The sequence below is a fragment of the Phocoena sinus genome, chromosome 20 (genome assembly GCF_008692025.1).
Source record: "Phocoena sinus isolate mPhoSin1 chromosome 20, mPhoSin1.pri, whole genome shotgun sequence".
In the NCBI taxonomy this organism is placed as follows: domain Eukaryota; kingdom Metazoa; phylum Chordata; class Mammalia; order Artiodactyla; family Phocoenidae; genus Phocoena; species Phocoena sinus.
This window is the reverse complement of record NC_045782.1, coordinates 58,605,051-58,620,804: the sequence shown is the minus strand read 5'-3', so window position 1 is coordinate 58,620,804 and position 15,754 is coordinate 58,605,051. Positions and strand designations below refer to the sequence as shown.

The 15,754-nt window shown below is 56.0% G+C and overlaps 1 protein-coding gene across 4 annotated transcripts in view; it reads right to left on the bottom strand.

The window, feature by feature from the left end:
- Window positions 1-11,395: 11,395 nt before the first annotated feature.
- The window catches only part of CACNG4 (calcium voltage-gated channel auxiliary subunit gamma 4), a 55,034-nt gene continuing 50,675 nt past the window's right edge, over window positions 11,396-15,754 (bottom strand). The window contains exons 6-7 of one of the 4 annotated variants that reach the window (XR_004347583.1): window positions 13,990-15,267; window positions 12,856-12,956 (exon numbers count right to left, since the gene is read on the bottom strand). Coding sequence is in view for 3 of the 4 variants with exons in the window: in XM_032617072.1 (XP_032472963.1) it covers window positions 12,418-12,956 (539 nt within the window). In the remaining variant the exon portion in view is untranslated. Of the gene's footprint in view, window positions 12,957-13,848; window positions 15,272-15,754 lie in introns of those variants that run through there. The other 3 variants (XM_032617072.1, XM_032617073.1, XM_032617071.1) reach the window with 3 other exon arrangements.

The following is a 15,754-nucleotide window of genomic DNA, read 5'->3' as shown; positions in this document are numbered from 1 at the left end:
CTGCAGGGGAGGAAAAACATCTTTGTCCTCTACCCTAACGAAAGACAAATTGACAAGAGAAAAGCATGCAAATTAATGGGTTTTTAAAAATTAATTAATTTATTTTTGGCTGTGTTGGGTCTTCGTTGCTGTGCACGGGCTTTCTCTAGTTGTGGCGAGCGGGGGCTACTCTTCATTGCGGCGCGCGGGCTTCTCATTGCGGTGGCTTCTCTTGTTGCGGAGCACGGGCTCTAGGCGCGCGGGCTTCAGTTGTTTTGGCTCGTGGGCTCAGTAGTTGTGGCGCATGGGCCCAGCCGCTCCGCGGCATGTGGGATCTTCCCGGACCAGGGCTCGAACCCGCGTCCCCTGCACTGGCGGACGGACTCTTAACCCCTGCACCACCCGGGAAGCCCTGATGTAAGTTTTATGTGGCACAGGAGTCTTCGTAAAACGTGAAGACCTAAAGAAACTGTTAAACTTGGACCTTTTTATTTTTTGAGTAGGGTATTTATTGTAATAATTTAATTTTTTTCCCTGAATGAAAACATGTTCATTATTAAAATGCAACCACATACATGTATATGGAGAAGAAAAGTGATACTTGTTGTTTTTGTATTCCTTGTCTGTAATACCCCTTTCCTCGTCCAGAGAGAAACCCTGTTCACAATTTAAACCTGAGCGTTTTAATGCGTGCTGTGTGTGATGAAGAGTGGGTACAGGGACTTCCCTGGTGGTCCAGCGGTAAAGAATCTGCCTTCCAATGGGGGTTTGATCCCTGGTCGGAGAATTAAGATCCCACATGCCGCGGGGCAGCTAAGCCAGCGCCATAACTAGAGCCCACACGCCCTGGAGCCCACGCACCACAACTAAGACCCAACACAGCCATAAATAAATAAGTAAGTAAATAAATAAATGCTTTTTAAAAAAAGAGTGGGACATACAACAGGACAAAAGGATTGAGCGAAGGGCACAAAACTCGTGGGGGGGAAAAGCAAGGTCTGTTTGTTCAGATGCCCCTCTACATTTGTGGGACGTTTGCTCCTTTCTTCTGGGTGTAAGGCGAGCACCTCTCATGTGAGTGTCTCATGACCTGCCTCAGAGGAGGGTCACAGAGGCCTTCCTGTACCTGCCGTTTCTCAACTTCCTTCAGTTTAAATGTGCAGTGTGCCAAGGTACCATATCTTGGGGCAGCGTGTCCTGAACCCCGTGTGACTGATTAAGGAACCTGTGGCCTAGAGACAGGACGTCACAAACCAGGACCCCCGTGAACAAGCACAGGGCAGAGACCTCGGGGCTCCAGCCACAGACTGGCCTGAAACTCCACATCATACACCAGCCCCTCATCCAAGTTATAATCTCCCGACAGCGTCTCTCTGAACCTTCCTCATCTCTGCCCCCCTCCTCTCCCTGTCTGCATCCCCCCCAACCCATCACAACCCGGTGACTTGCCGACCTCTGTCACGGCTTGCTTCAGCTCAGAGAGTGCCTGTGTGTCTTCAGGCAGCTGGCCCCCCCGAGAGCACTCCTGGAAGCTGGGATGTGACACGCAGCCTCAGGCCCCTCACATTGCCCCTGTGGGCCCGGCTTCAGGGCCTAGCCGGCCGGGGTCTCAGGGGGCGCTGGGTAGCCTGATGCAGACCCACGGTGTGTCAGGCACCCCAGCCAAGCAGCAGGTGTAGATGCCGGTGTTTCAGGACTGACCATCAAGGAAGAAGCACATTTCCTGGTGTGGTGGGGATGGCACCCTAAGCTTACTAGCGCCGGGAGCCCCCCGAGGTCTCCGAGAGCGCCCTCAGGGGGCCTGGCCCGCGGGCGCACTCAGCCTTGGCCACAGCAGCACCGCAGGCCCCTCCAAGAAGCCAGGCCGCTCCGGGCCTCGGTGTGGGGCAGGTTTGTGCCACATGCAGGGGTCCTGACCCTCAGCCCAGCAGCACAAGCATGAAAGATGGATGCCCTCTTCCTTTTGGAGTAGGCTTTGTGTCGGTCTAGCTCAAGGTCGGCAGCCCCAGGGGTTGCAGGCACTGCCAGGCTGTCTGCCCTGCTCCCCGGGCCTCGCCGGGCCCGGGTTGGGGGGCAGCTCCGTGGAGGCCCAAGCTGGGCCACGCCGGCGTCCTCCACTAAGGCCCGGGTAGGGTATTTCCCGGGGACTGGCCTGTCGGTGCGGGAGCCAGCCAGCTGCACGGTCGGAGTCCTGCTCTGCCAGCCTCCAGCTGCGTGGCTTTCAGCCAGTTAACCTCTAAACGCCTTTTCCTCTAGATCTGAGATAATGCACTTCACCAGCTCAGCCCGCGGTAGATGCTGTGCACTGAATTAGGTCCCCCTTAAATGCATACGTTGAAGCCCAAACCCCAGCCTGATGGTACTGGGAGGTGGGACCTTTGGGAGGTACTTAGGTTCTGATGAGGTCACGAGGGCGGGGCGCTCGTGACGGATTATAAGGACAGACGCCAGAGGACTTGCTTTTTCTTCTCCTCTGCCACAGAAGGACTTAGCGAGAAGGCAAAAAATGCCCAGAAGAGGGCTCTCACCAGAGCCCAACCGTGCTGGCACCATGATCTAGGGCTTCCATCCTCCAGAGCTGTGAGAAAACACATTTTGTTCTTTAAGGCACCCCGTCTGTGGCGTTCTGTCACGGCAGCCTGAGCTGACTGATATAGTAGCAATTTGTCCAGCTTGGTTATTGCTACGATTGGTGCTTATAGACTACAGATGGACCAGCTTTGTCGGATGGACTGTAAGTTTCTGGAGACTCTATTATGTACTCATTCTGCGTTCCCTCAGAGAACCCCCTGGATTTGAGCCCAGGGTTGGACCTTCATAAAGGTTTGTTGAATGATGGATGGATGGATGGACAGATGGGCTGAAGGAAGGGGACAGAAGCTCAGATAACTGACTCCACTAGATGAGCCAAAGGACATTTTCATGGCCACAGGGGCATAAGAAATGGCAGCTCAGGCTAACCCAGTACAGCTTGGACCAGAGGCTAATGTGTTTCCGGGTGCTGAGGGGCAGCCCAGGAGGGCACCATTGCCACCTCTGTGACCAAGCGCGTGAGGAAGCTCCGATATTTTCTACAGGAATTCTTCAGAGTAGAGATGCCACGCCCAGCTCATCGGGAGTTGTCTGCACTTCACTCGTCCAGATGAACCATTTGTCCCAAAAGACTGCTCTTTTTCCAAGAAGGAGCCGACATAATTGAGGGAAGGAAAACACTTCTCAGAAGCGGGCCTCACCTGGAGCCGGGACCAGGGCACGCCTGGTTGGGGGACCCTCTTCAGAAACATGTTGATCTGATTCTGAGCTCAGGCTTTGTTAGGCTGAGAAATGGCCTTGGGTGTATGTCTTAAAAGACCATGAAACAAGGCGCCACCCTGTTGTCTCAACCTCTTTTCGCAGCTTCATCTCCCTCCCTGCAAGGTTCAGCGTGGACCTTCTGTTGCCTCAGGCCTGCCGTCCCCAGTTCTAACCTGTGAGCCAAGGACGGTCTCTGCCTCTGTCCAGGGGCCCAGACTTCTCCCGTCTGCAAACTCAGAGATCCCATCGCTCAGCCTCTGCTTCCATCATCATATCCCCTTCTCTGACTCTCCTGCATCCCTCTTTCCCTTAAATGGACCCTTGTGATCATGTGGGATCCACCCAGATAATCCAGGACAATCTACCTGTCTCAAGATCCGTAATTCAGTCACATCTGCAGAGTCCCTTTTGCCACGTAAGGTGACATCGTCGCGGGTTCCGGGGATTCGGACTCGGACATCTTTGGGGGCCACTATTCTGTGCGCCACACACACTGATGTATGATTTCCTTGATTTTTTTTCTGGCATCATCGCCTTGCAGCTCAGGTGCAGAGATGGAGAAGGTGGGGGGTGACACTGAAGGAGGGCTGGGGCTCTTCCAGGGGGAAAAACTAGAAGGAAGAGGCCGAGGGAACTGAGGGCAAGGGTGGGTTTAAAGAATGATTTGTCAGGTCTGGTTAGGATTGGTTAGGTCATGGTTAGGGTCGCCCAGCGACCTGGAAATGTCACCGTGTTGGGAGAAAATGGAGAGGTCGAGACCCTGAAGGGCTTGACGAGGTTGCAAAGCAGGTATAGTGGGGGGATGGGAAAAGGAACTGGGTGCATTGGAAGCTGTGGTCAGAGGAGGATGGGCGCCCTGATGATCTGGCAGGGGGGACAGTCAGGGGAGATGGTGAGATCCAGGCTGGGGATGAAGGTGAGTGGACACGAGAAGGTCAGGTGGTCCCTGGAGGTGAGCAGGCCGGAGAGCTGAGAGGCCAGGGGTCGGAGTGTTGGCCCCGTGGACGTTGATGTGGCAGGACTTGGGGTGTAGAGGAGGGCTTTGTGGCAGAGGTGAAGCCTCTGATGACGTGAGGAGGCAGCCAGGAGGGTGTTCAGGAGATGACAGTGGTGAGAAAGGGTTCGCGGTGGTCTACCCAGGCCCTCTGAGAAGGCTTTTCCCCAGGAGGGTGGAGGAGTGACGGTTTGGAGGTGTCAGCATCCCTGCACTCTCCTCTCCTGCAATTAGAAGTCCAGGGACGTGAGCTCATAACCTCCTCTGATCGCAGACTTCTGTTCCTGAGGTTGCATCGGCAGTCTTGTTGGGACTTGCAAGTTTAAAAGTGTCTGAATCAGGTGTATCTGCCCCCCAGCTTCCTCTGGATCCTAAGGTCCCTTAGATCTCCCTTCTCCCTTTCCAGTTCCACACGTCTTGGGACTGAGGATGGGGCTGGGCAGCCTGAGTGTTACACTGGGACCCTGGCAGGGAAGCCCAGCAGGAGGGCAGGGGAAAGGAGAGTCCTTGGGGGAGAAGAAGGGTTCATCTGTCACGGGAGGATAGTTCCAGAAGACACAGTGGAGATGGAGGGTGGAAGGGAGGGTCGGCCGGTGGAGAAGCCTGGAGAGACTAGGCGGCCAGAGTGCAACTTCCCAAATGGCTGCAGCTGCGTTCCTGCTCGCATACGTTCCTCCAGAGCCTGCCACTCCCCGTCAACAAGCAGAGCGGGAGTGATGCTCTGTGACCTCTGACACGCCCACCTTTCCCTCTTGCTCTGGGGACACCCGCCCTTGGGCCTGGCCACTGTGCTGTGAGAAGCCTCGTGTGTAGACATTCAGGCTGAAAACTGAAGCCAAGGTCTTTGTCAGCAGCCAGCATCACCCGCCAGGCCTGTGAGCTGAGCGGCCTGAGATGATCCCAGCTCCCACCATCGGGCACCGAGTCTTCCAGCCGAGGCCCCAGGCACAGGAGCAGAGCTAAGCCAGCCTGACCCTGCCTCTGTCAAGCAGAGATAAGATTCTGTGACGGGATTTAATGGTTGCTTAAGAGCACTGAGTGTTGGTGTCATTTGTTACATAGCCTTACTAGCTAATACACTCAGTGACTGGAAGGTTTTGTAATTGAAGGAAGCAGCCCCAGCTTTCCAGGAAGCACTCAGTGTGAAGATAGCCTCCTGGCAGGGAGTGGAGGAGGAAGGCCATGTTCGCCACAGCCCAGACCCCCTGTGTGTACGCAGACAAGATCTTGACTGTGTCTGGTGGTGGACAAGGAACCCGGTCTTTTCACCAGCCGCCAGGACAAAGCTGGGCCAGAAGTTCATCGTGTGAAGTCACCAGATCATTTTGCTTTGTTTTGTTTTGTTTTGGCTGTGCGACTTTCAGGATCTTAGTTCCCCCGCCAGGGGTTGAACCCTGGCCCTTGGCAGTAAAAGCACGGAGTCCTAACCACTGGACTGGCAGGGAATTCTAGAGAAGTCACCCGACCTTAACCAAAGGCAGCCTGAATATGCCCGAACTTTGGTCTCATCCAGACACCGTTTAAGATCTAGAGACCTGGATCCGGCAATAGTTACATAAATGGTGGGATCTCTGTGTCATGCAGTCATTAAAGATTATGTTTTCGGGCTTCCCTGGTGGCGCAGTGGTTGGGAGTCCGCCTGCCGATGCAGGAGACACGGGTTCGTGCCCCGGTCCGGGAAGATCCCACGTGCCGCGGAGCGGCTGGGCCCGTGAGCCCTGGCCGCTGAGCCTGCGCGTCCGGAGCCTGTGCTCCGCAACGGGAGAGGCCACAACAGTGAGAAGGCCCGTGTACCGCAAAAACAAAAAAAAAGATTATGTTTTCGAGGAATAATCTAAATTAAAGACACGGGAAGATTCTCATAATGAAAAGCAGTGAACAGGGGCAGGGAATTAACCCCACATACATCTGGGTGCAGTGAAACCCTAACTGTGCTCACGCCTTAGGTGGTGGGATTTGGGCTGGTACTGTTTTTTTCTTCTTTAACTTTTCTGTATGTTGCAGATTTTTTTAAAGGTGAAATGTAATACTCTTAGAATGAGAAAAACATGAGTATTATTTGTTTTAAAAAGCACCTAGTTATTTGCTATTTAATTTGTGAACTCTGGAGATCTCACAGGGGTTAACGTATCTCCGAGAACGCTTATCAAGACACAAAGGTCAGGACGTAGGTCCCTCCAAGCCCCCTTTCCTGAAGCTGTGGGCACGAGGAGGAGGCTTGGCCACCCTCTTTGATCGCAGACTTCTGTTCCTGAGGTTGCACCAGCAGTTTCATTGGAAGCTGCAAGTTTAAAAATATCCGTATCAGGTGTATCTGCCCCGTCTCCCGCTCTGGATCCTAAGGTCCCCTCGGTCCCTCCCCTTGGTTCCTCCCCTCCCCCGCCCAGCTCTAGGGCTGGGCGGCCAGGGGTGCTATATTAGGAGCCAGCGCAGGGAGCAGAAATCACGTGGCTGGCCCTGAGCTCCCTGCAGGGAGACCTGGCCCCCATCTTCTTCTTCTCGCTGCCAGGCCTCTCCTCTTGCCAACTGCATGCTAGGAACCTAAAACAGGACCTCTCCCCACACAGCCTGGGGACCCCCGAGGGCAGAAATGAATGGGCACCAGCCAGGGAAGCCACCGGGACAGGAGCCTCCACCCGGGGGCACCACACAGTGTCCGGATCGGCTGAATGACGGGTTTCTCCCCAACCAAAGTGCTGCTGGCACAGATACCCTGCGGGCCCGGCTCTCAGAGCACCTCCTCCCAGGGCTGTTCTAGAAGAATTCTTCTGGGGAAATTCCTCGAGTGTTGTTAGTCGACAGACGCTCCTGAAAGTTCACTCTAAGGCCAGTCCCTGAGCTGGCGTATTTATGAATGTTTGCTTAAGTTAAAGTCTAATTCATTCTCCCAGCGGCCCTGGGAAGGAGGTGCTGTCCTCCTCATTTGACCCGGGAGGGAACTGGGGCTCTGAGGGAGCTTGGCTTACTGGCCGGTGCTGCCCAAGCGCGGCTGGAGGATTTGACCTCTGTCTTTCTGGCTCTTGGCGACGTCGCTGCAGCTGCCGGCAGTGGGTGGTGAGGCCCGGTGTCCAGCTGGGCCAGGATTCTGGGCTTGTTCTACCACTGCCCTTTGGTTCAATTCCATCAGCATTTTGTCCCCAAACCCTGGGACAAGGCACACCTACCCTCACCCAGCGAAAGGTGGCCGTTTTCCCAGTTCCTTCTTCAACCCCCCAACTCCTGTTTTCAAAACTGTTGGCTCAGAAGCGAAGAGGAGAAAGGCAGAAATTGAAGTGTGTTGTAGGGAAAGGAAATACTGGGAATAAATACGTGAGTTTTCCCAATGTGTCCGCAGCCTAGATGCAAGTACTGAAAACTCGCTGTGTGAGTATCACCCTTTCTGTGCCTTGGTTCCCCTCACTGTAAAACCAGCCTGGGAATTATTGACAGTTTGGACCAGCTTATTCTTGGGGGTGGGGGAGGGCTGTCTTGTGCACTGCAGGGCGTTGAGCAGCCCTGGCCTCCAGCCACAGGAGCCAGTAGCATCCCCTCCCCTGCTGTGACAACCAGAAATGTCTCCAGACATTGGCAAATGTCCCCTGGGAGTAAAATCACACCCACTTGAGAACCACTGGGCTAGTGGTGTCTCCCTTTTGAGTTTGTTATGAAGATCCTCAAAAAATTTCCCTTCCTTCCTTTTATTTTCCCTTCCATCGCCCTCACCTCCTTCTTTGGACTTGATTCCTTTTCTATGATGAGCACATTGAATGAGATGATTCTTAAGACACCTGCCACTCCTGCTGGTCTTGATGTCCAGTGATCCTGAGATTCTTGTTTACGTCAAGGCTTGAGCTCAAGCCTGCTCCTCCAACCTAGGAAGGAGGTAGCATGGACCCATTTTACAGATGGGGCAGCCAGAGCAGAGAAGAGGCCCGACTTCAACTCTGGAGCTGGAAGAGGGGCTCTGGACACACAGAGGCTGATGCGGTCCCAGGCAAAGGGGTCAGTTTCAAGTAGGCAATCCCAAAAATGATCGGGGAGGGGAGGCAAAAGAGGGAGACGCCCAAAGACCCAGACCAGGAGCTGAGACTGACCAGCTGTGCCCCAAACTGTATTCCTTCCGTCCCTGGCTAGACTACACAGCCCGTCTCCCGGCTCTCAGGTGGGACGACGTCACTGAGCTCTGGCCAGTGGCATGTGCGCAGAAGGGGATGTCACAACCTCCTGGTCCATTGAAACCTCTCACAACACCCTCTACCCACAAGACCACCTGCTGTCCCCCTTCTCCGTCTGCCCGCTGGATATCAATGCCAAGGACAAGCTTAGACACCCATGTTGTGGATGGCAGAGCCTCCACGGCTGGTCTCTGAACCTCTGAATGACAGTGTGTATTCTGTACACAATGTACCCACCCCATGGATCGGACTCTCTGAGTGAAAAATAGGCTTCCATTGCACTAAGCCATTCTGCACTCGGGCTGGTTGGCGACGTCATCAGGCTACGCGGAGTGATACAGGTAAAGGGTAAAGTGAGGGCCGGAGGGGGCCCTGGGCCCTAGACCACCCACTTCCGAGTCGTTCCCGTGGCTCTAACTCTGCCGGTTATGGAGACAGAGTTTTTCGTTGAACTGAAACGCGTGACCGCGTGAGCCCCGCGTCGGACGGAGGCCGTAGCGTGGCGCTGAATGCAGGCTGCACGGGAGTCCGCCCAGGACCGCTGCAGAGCGTGTGCTGAGCCAGAGTCTCCTCAGGGCTAAAAATAACCAGTTCTGGCCCCTGGTGCCAACGCCGAGTGTCGTGGCTCTGGGCTGGCAGAGCCGTGAGCCCGGAGCTTGGCAGGGGTCAGGGGGTGGGACAGGGTGGAGGTTCCCTGCCCCTGCACCGGGTGGCTCGGCGCCCCTGGGAACGTCAGTTTCCCCGGGTGCCTGTCTCAGGAAGGAAGAAAGGGGGTTAAAAAACCAGGGCTGAAAGTTCAGACAAGCCAGTTCCTGCAGCCACAAGGGCCGGGATGTGGGGACACTGGGCCCTCAGCCTCGCTCCCAAAGCCCTGGAAAGGCCTCCGTGACACCAGCGTTCTTCTGAAGGAAGCTCGAGAGTCCAGTGCATCTTGGCTCCAAGAGGACCAGAGAAGGCCACGGCTCTCAGGAAGAAAACTCACCGTCTCGGTCCTGAAAGAGAGCGGAACACGTCACTCACTGCATGTGAAGGTGCCCTGGGCTGCGGCTCCCGTGGGACCAGGGAAGGCTGTTGATTATCCAGCCTCGAAGGCTGTCCAAGGGGTGGGTGGACGTATGGCCAGTGCCCACCTGCCAGCGTGAGCCTGGAGGGTTGCACCATGACTGGCGGGGGTCTGTGCAGTATCTTGATCGGAGGGGTCTCTCCGGTCCCCCTCCCCATCCCTGATTTCTCTCCTCCGGTGCGGTGGCTGGGAGCGGGCGCAGCCAGCTGCCATGCCTGGGATTGGGTGGCTCCGTGCCATTTGACCTCTGGCTGGAGCTGCATTCTCCCGTCCAGTTCCTCCAGGCACAGAAGCTCACACTCTGGGACGGGAATCCTCTATCTGCTTCTCATTCTTTTTGGAATTGGGAGGGGAAGGAGGCTGCTTATGGGAAGTTTTAGGAACCCACCAGGCAGCTTGGCGCCCCTGAGGCTACAGCTCTGTCCAGCCAGCGCCTGCCCTGCAAACTCTAAAGACAGGCCTGGCTTGCTCAGCTGCCCAGATGCTTCCCCCACACTGGGGGTGGCCTGTGCCTCTTCTGGCTCCTCTGTGAAAAGGCACCTCCATGGCATCACCCAGGAGCGTAAAGCCAGCTGGTGGTGCCGGGGAGGTGGCCAGTGACCCGGACAAAACCCAGAGAAGCTGGACTTGACCAGCACCGGGTCCGCTCTCCCCTCCCCTTCTCCTGGAGGGTCCCCAGCCTCTCCTACACCTGAGGACACTAAGTGCCCACGAAGACTTGCAGGGACCTCCCCCCTCCCCCTTCCCACATCGAGAAGAGAACGTTTTAAAAATGTTTTTATTTAATTAAAAAAAAGACAGAACTAACAACCCAAAACCAGTAGTTGGTACGGGATTCACAGGGGCTTAACTGGCGAGACACACAGGGGCAGGATGGAGAGGGCGTGGGGTCGGGGGAGTGTGAGGGCCACAGGCCACCTGGGGCCCCCGTGGGCGCAGGTCTCAGAGCGAGGGCAGGCGGGGAGGGGGTGACCAGAACCTGGGGCAACGGTGGGAGAAAGGCTGTGAAGACCACGGCGCTGAGGGAGCTCGGTCCCTGCTCTTCTGTCCCTCCTGTCGCTTCTTTCTCCTTTCTTGGTCCGAAAGTGGGCCCTGCGCTCTCTTCCTGGGACTGGGCAAGAGGTAGGATTCATCAGAACGCAGCTTTCTCCACGAAATGACGGAAACTTCCAGGGCAGCAGGTGGGAAGGTGGCTTACGTGGAAGAAAGGACAAGGCTGCCTGTTTTTGGAAGTGACCTTGCTGGGGGATGAGTCTCCGGATTCCGCCCCCATCCTCTAGCCTGGTGCGATGGTGTCATGGCCTGGGGAGGGGGAGGGCGGGCAGGGGCAGGCCACGAGCCCAGACACTCCAGCACTCACTGCTGTACATGCTTGGACAAGCCACACAAAGCCAACCTCGACGGGAGGGAAGGGTTTCGAGCAGTGCGGAGGGCCCCGGCACGCGGCCACTGGGGGGCGGGACGTGTGGAGGTCCCCTCTGCGGACGGTGGAGGATCTGAACTCCTGGGGCCAAGTCCGCCCAGGGGGTCCACGAGCAGGTGGCTGAGGTAAGAATTTGCTTGTCACTTCTAAGTACGACAGCTACCGGGATCGCAGACAACTGCTTCAGAGGGATTACCAGGTCTCAAAAAGTAAGAAAGGATCTGTCTTCAGAAAGCACGTGTTTATATAAAAGAGGCTCAGCTCCGTGTTCCAGAAAGCTGTTCCCCTGAGCCCGGACACGCTTCCACATTCTCTGCTTGCCTCCGGAGGCGAGAAACGGTTGGAAAAACGTCAAGCTTGGAACCTGCCGCCTCCCTTCCCAGGTGCTCGGCCCTTTCATCCAAACTTTCTCGCTGAGTGCTTTCAGGGGCGGGACGAGAGCAGAAGAAGTGACAGTAACGGGGCTTGGGGCAGGGGCTGCTGCCACTTTTTAAGAGAGAATGAATGTAACTGCTCTCCTGGCGTTTCTGCCAGAAATCAGGATGAGTGACCACCCCGGAAACGGGGGGTTGTTCTGATCTTTTGGCCTCTGCTCACCCTCGGGTCTCCCTTTCTTGCACAAGGTTCAGGCTCTTGTTGCCAAACACCTGGGGGGAAGGTCTGTCCCTATGACCCCCGAGGAGGGGCAGAGCTGCTCCTCAGGCCAGTGGGCAGAGGTGGGGGGACAAAGTAAGAGGCCACCCTTCCTCTGACCCGTGGAATCTTCCTGACTCTCAAGTACAGTCAGTGAGTTCTGCCCTTCCCATGTGAGGCAGAACATTCCAGAAGCAGAGAGGAGGAGCCTTTACCTCACACCCAGGCCAGCAAAGACGCCCCCAAACCCCGCGGATTCCTCCGCAGGCCTCGATGTCCCCAGGCTGAGGGAAGCGGCCCCGGACAGCACAAAGGCCAGAGCACCAGGTGGTCACAGGCTCTCTCCTCAGCATCAGTGTTGTCTCAACAAGCAGCCACTGCCAGAGACAAACAGACAGAGGGAAAGGGGGCAAACTTCGGCTTCCTCGCCTGCGGCCCACAGACCAGAACCTTGGGTTCAAAAGCAGCTGCCCAGCATCCGAAGGCCCCTGCGGGCCCGGTGAAGCCGGGCAGAGATGGAAGGCCCCGAAAGCCTGTTCTTCCGGCAGAAGATGTGTTTCCAAGAGGAGATAATGGCTTGATTTTGTTTTCCCGGGTGGGGCAAGGCTGTGCAGCCTCAGGAGAGCTCTGGGGCCTCCTGGGAGATTTCGGAACCCCGGGGCATCAAAACACCCTCCTGGGGGATAAAATCAGCCATCTTGCTTCTGATTCCCATCTCCGGAGCTTCGCTTCAAGCCAGCCCGCGACCCATTCTGGAGACCCGGGAGGGTGGGGTTCGGCCTCAGTCTGTTGTTGGTCTGTCTTAAGGGTCAGATGCCTCCTGGGGGGTCCAAGCCGCCCATCTGGGGAGAGGCCGGTGCTGAGAGGACGGGGCAGATCACACAGGGGTGGTCCGCCGGTTGAGCACGCTGATATGCACGCCTCCCTTCAGGTCCTGCTGGAAGAAGTCGTGCGCCTGTAGGAAGCCGGCCTCCCGGTCGGGGCTGTAGCTGGCAGCCGTGGTCACCTTGAGGGGCTCCCTGGACAGCGTGTACATGGACAGCTCACCCATGGGAATGGCCCCGGCGATCTTCAGCCCCACTGGAGATGCGTCCCTGGACGGAGAGGCCTCGGTGGACCTGGAGCTGGACCGCGAGCGCCGCCGCCGGTACCGGTAGCTCGGCATCCTGGCGTAGGGTGACGAGGAGGGAGCCTTAAGGAACTCCCGTTTGGTCTTAAATCTCAACTCTTTGTTTTTCTCAATGTAAATGTTTACGGCCAGGACGCCCACGGTCTCAGCCACAATGAAAGACAGGGCTCCGAAGTAAAAAGACCAGCCGTAGTTGTAATGGTTTTTTTTGTCTTCGTCGCGCTTGTCGCTGGGGTCTCCCGTGTTGCTGGAAATGTAGACGATGATGCCGATGATGTTACTGAGGCCTGAAAGGGAAGCGGGGGTGGGGGGGGGGGGGTGGGGGGGTGGTGGGGGGCGGGGCGAACAAAGGCAGAGAGAGGTTAGACCCACAGCTGGGCAGGGCAGGTGGGCGGGGCAGGGGCAGGTGGGCGGGGCAGAAGCTGGTGGGCAGAGCAGAGGACACGTGGGTGGGTCAGGGGCAGGTGGGCGGGACAGGGGCTGCTGGGCGGGGCAGGGGCTGCTGGGTCGGGCAGAGGACAGGTGGGTGGAGCAGGGGCTGCTGGGCGGGGGGGGGGGGGCAGATGGGTGGAGTAGAAGGCAGTTGGTGGAGCAGGGGGCAGATGGGTGGGGCAGGGGATGGTGGCCACTCCCCTTTTTGGTGGGTATGTCTTTGTTCTGGTTGCTAATTTTAAGTAAAAGTAGTTGATTTTGAATGGGTAATAAAGTACAGAGTTTGGGTGAGTATATAATAAAACACAGGCTCTTACTACCCAGTTCCCCTCCTCAGGCAGCTACTGTTATCTTCTCTCGTATATCCTTCTCATATCCACATCCAGTCTCTCTCCCTCCCTCCATCTCTCTCTCTCTCTCTCTTCCATTTTTTTCTTTGCACAATACTCTTTGGCCCCTTGCCTTTTCACTCAACTGTCTCCACCCGAGAGACAGTTCCCTATCAGGACAGGAAGAGCTGTCTCTGTCTTTCTAACTGCTCATGGCACCAACACCGCCGCAGGGGCATCTACCCAGGCCTCTGCTCTGGACACGCAGGTGGCTTCCAGCCCTCGGCTATGAGACAGCCTTATGTCTACATCATTCCACACACACGTGAGTAAAAATGTGATGAACTCCTAGAAGTGAACCTGCTGCCTCACTGGGTGTGTGCATTTACAAACAAACTTTTATTTGGGGGTAATTTTAGATTTATTGAAAAGGTGTGAAGTCAGTACAGAGAAAGCCCCTTTCCAACTCCCCGTTCCGTTTTCCCCCATTAACTTCCTATGTTACCATGTACATTTGTTACAACCAGGAAGCCCACCTGGTGTGCTACTATCCATTTACCTTCCAGACTTTCCTCGGATCTCACTGGGGTCTCCACTAATGTCCTTTTTCTGTCCCACGATCTCGAGTTGTGCGTAGTTGTGTTTGAATTCAGAGTCCCAGCTCAAGCACCCTCCATAGCGGCACAAAATGTCTCATCAGCCTATAATTCATTTGCCAGTCTGGGAGGTGAAACCCACTACTGTGTTTGTGTGATTTTCTCTCGTTATAAGTGAGGTTGAGCAGAGCCGAGCTGCCTGGGTTTGAATCCGGGTTCTACCAACTCTCATCTCTGGAACTTTATGCAAATTACTTACGTCTCAGGGTCCTCACATGCAAACTGGGAATGCCAGTGGCACGCACTACACTGGGTGGGTGTGTGGATTCAACGAGCTAATGCATACAAAGCACTGTGCCCAGCACACCGAGAGCATGCTTTGAGTTCTATTACAGTCTATTGTGTTTTATCGTAATGTGTCGTATCATCTATGCCCTGCCCGGGTCCTCTGTCCATCTTCCTACTGCACCAATCCCAGCGTGGATGGGTTAGAGTATTTCCTGCTAAGGGCTCAGCGATCCAGCTGTAGGTCTGGACTCCTCACCCCTTCCGCTGTGCTCCCCCCACTGACACGGGTTTTCACAATCACGGTTTGCTTCCTTCCGCCCCTCCTCCCCTGCCTGCTGGCTTTGTCTCTCCTTCCCCTATTCTGCACAAGCCATAAGAATGTAAATCACACCCCAACTGATTCCACGTTCCCAAAGAAGTTACCGGCGTCCTCTTCTGACTCTCCCAGCTTTGAGACCATACTTCTCCTGAGGCGCCAATCATTTTCCACCTAGAATTATTCACGGCCTGTCTCACCTCACTGCCGGGCCCTGCTCGTGACTCTGGGTCTGTGCTGCCTTGGCCCACGATCAGGGCTCCTTGATCCGGGGAATAAACGGGGACCAACGAACAGCCCCTGCTTGCCTGCATGGCCATTGTGTTTCCTCACGGCCACGTCCTCTCCTCTGTGGCTAGACCTGTGCTTTCAGCTGAGTGTCTCTGCGCCCCGGGCTCCACAGCCCCTCTGGAGACCCAGGGCATCTGGAGATGCCTTTGAGAAGGTTCCTCCGGGGGGAGCAGGCAGTGCAGGGGGCAGCGCGCTTTAGGGGCTGACAGCCCTGGGCTCAGCCTGTCGTTGCCGCCGGGTGACTTCAGGGAAACCGCCTGGGCCACGTGACCACCTCCTCAGGAGCTGGGGTGATGGGGGTGCACTCGTGCAGCATTGGCACTGGTGTTAGTGGAAGTCTTCTTTCCTTCCTCGGGAAAGGAAAGGGGACAGGATTCAAACGCCACAGCAGGGTTCAAGTCCACACCCTGAGCAATCTGCCTGCTTGGAGGAGAGAGAATGGCGTGTGTCCCTGTCTTCCTGCCTTGCCCCCGTTCTGCGCTAAGGTGAGGAGAAGGGACAGGACAGGGACCTGGCCAGGAAGGAGCATCCTGCTTCTTCCTAAGGAGATCCTCCTTTCCAGCACACGCTCACACACACACACGCTCACACACACTCACACGCTCACAGTCACGCACACACTCTCTCACACGCACACACACTCACACACACACACACACACACACTCCTCACTCACATACATCCCCCACAGATGCACACACACATATATTTACTGCACTGGAAGGAGACAAAGACTGAAGTGGGGCGGGAGAACAAGCGCAAGAATGGCAGCCAGGAGCCCTGAGATTCTGAGTCCGTCCCTGAGTGGCTGTGGCCCGCAGTTCCGCGATGCA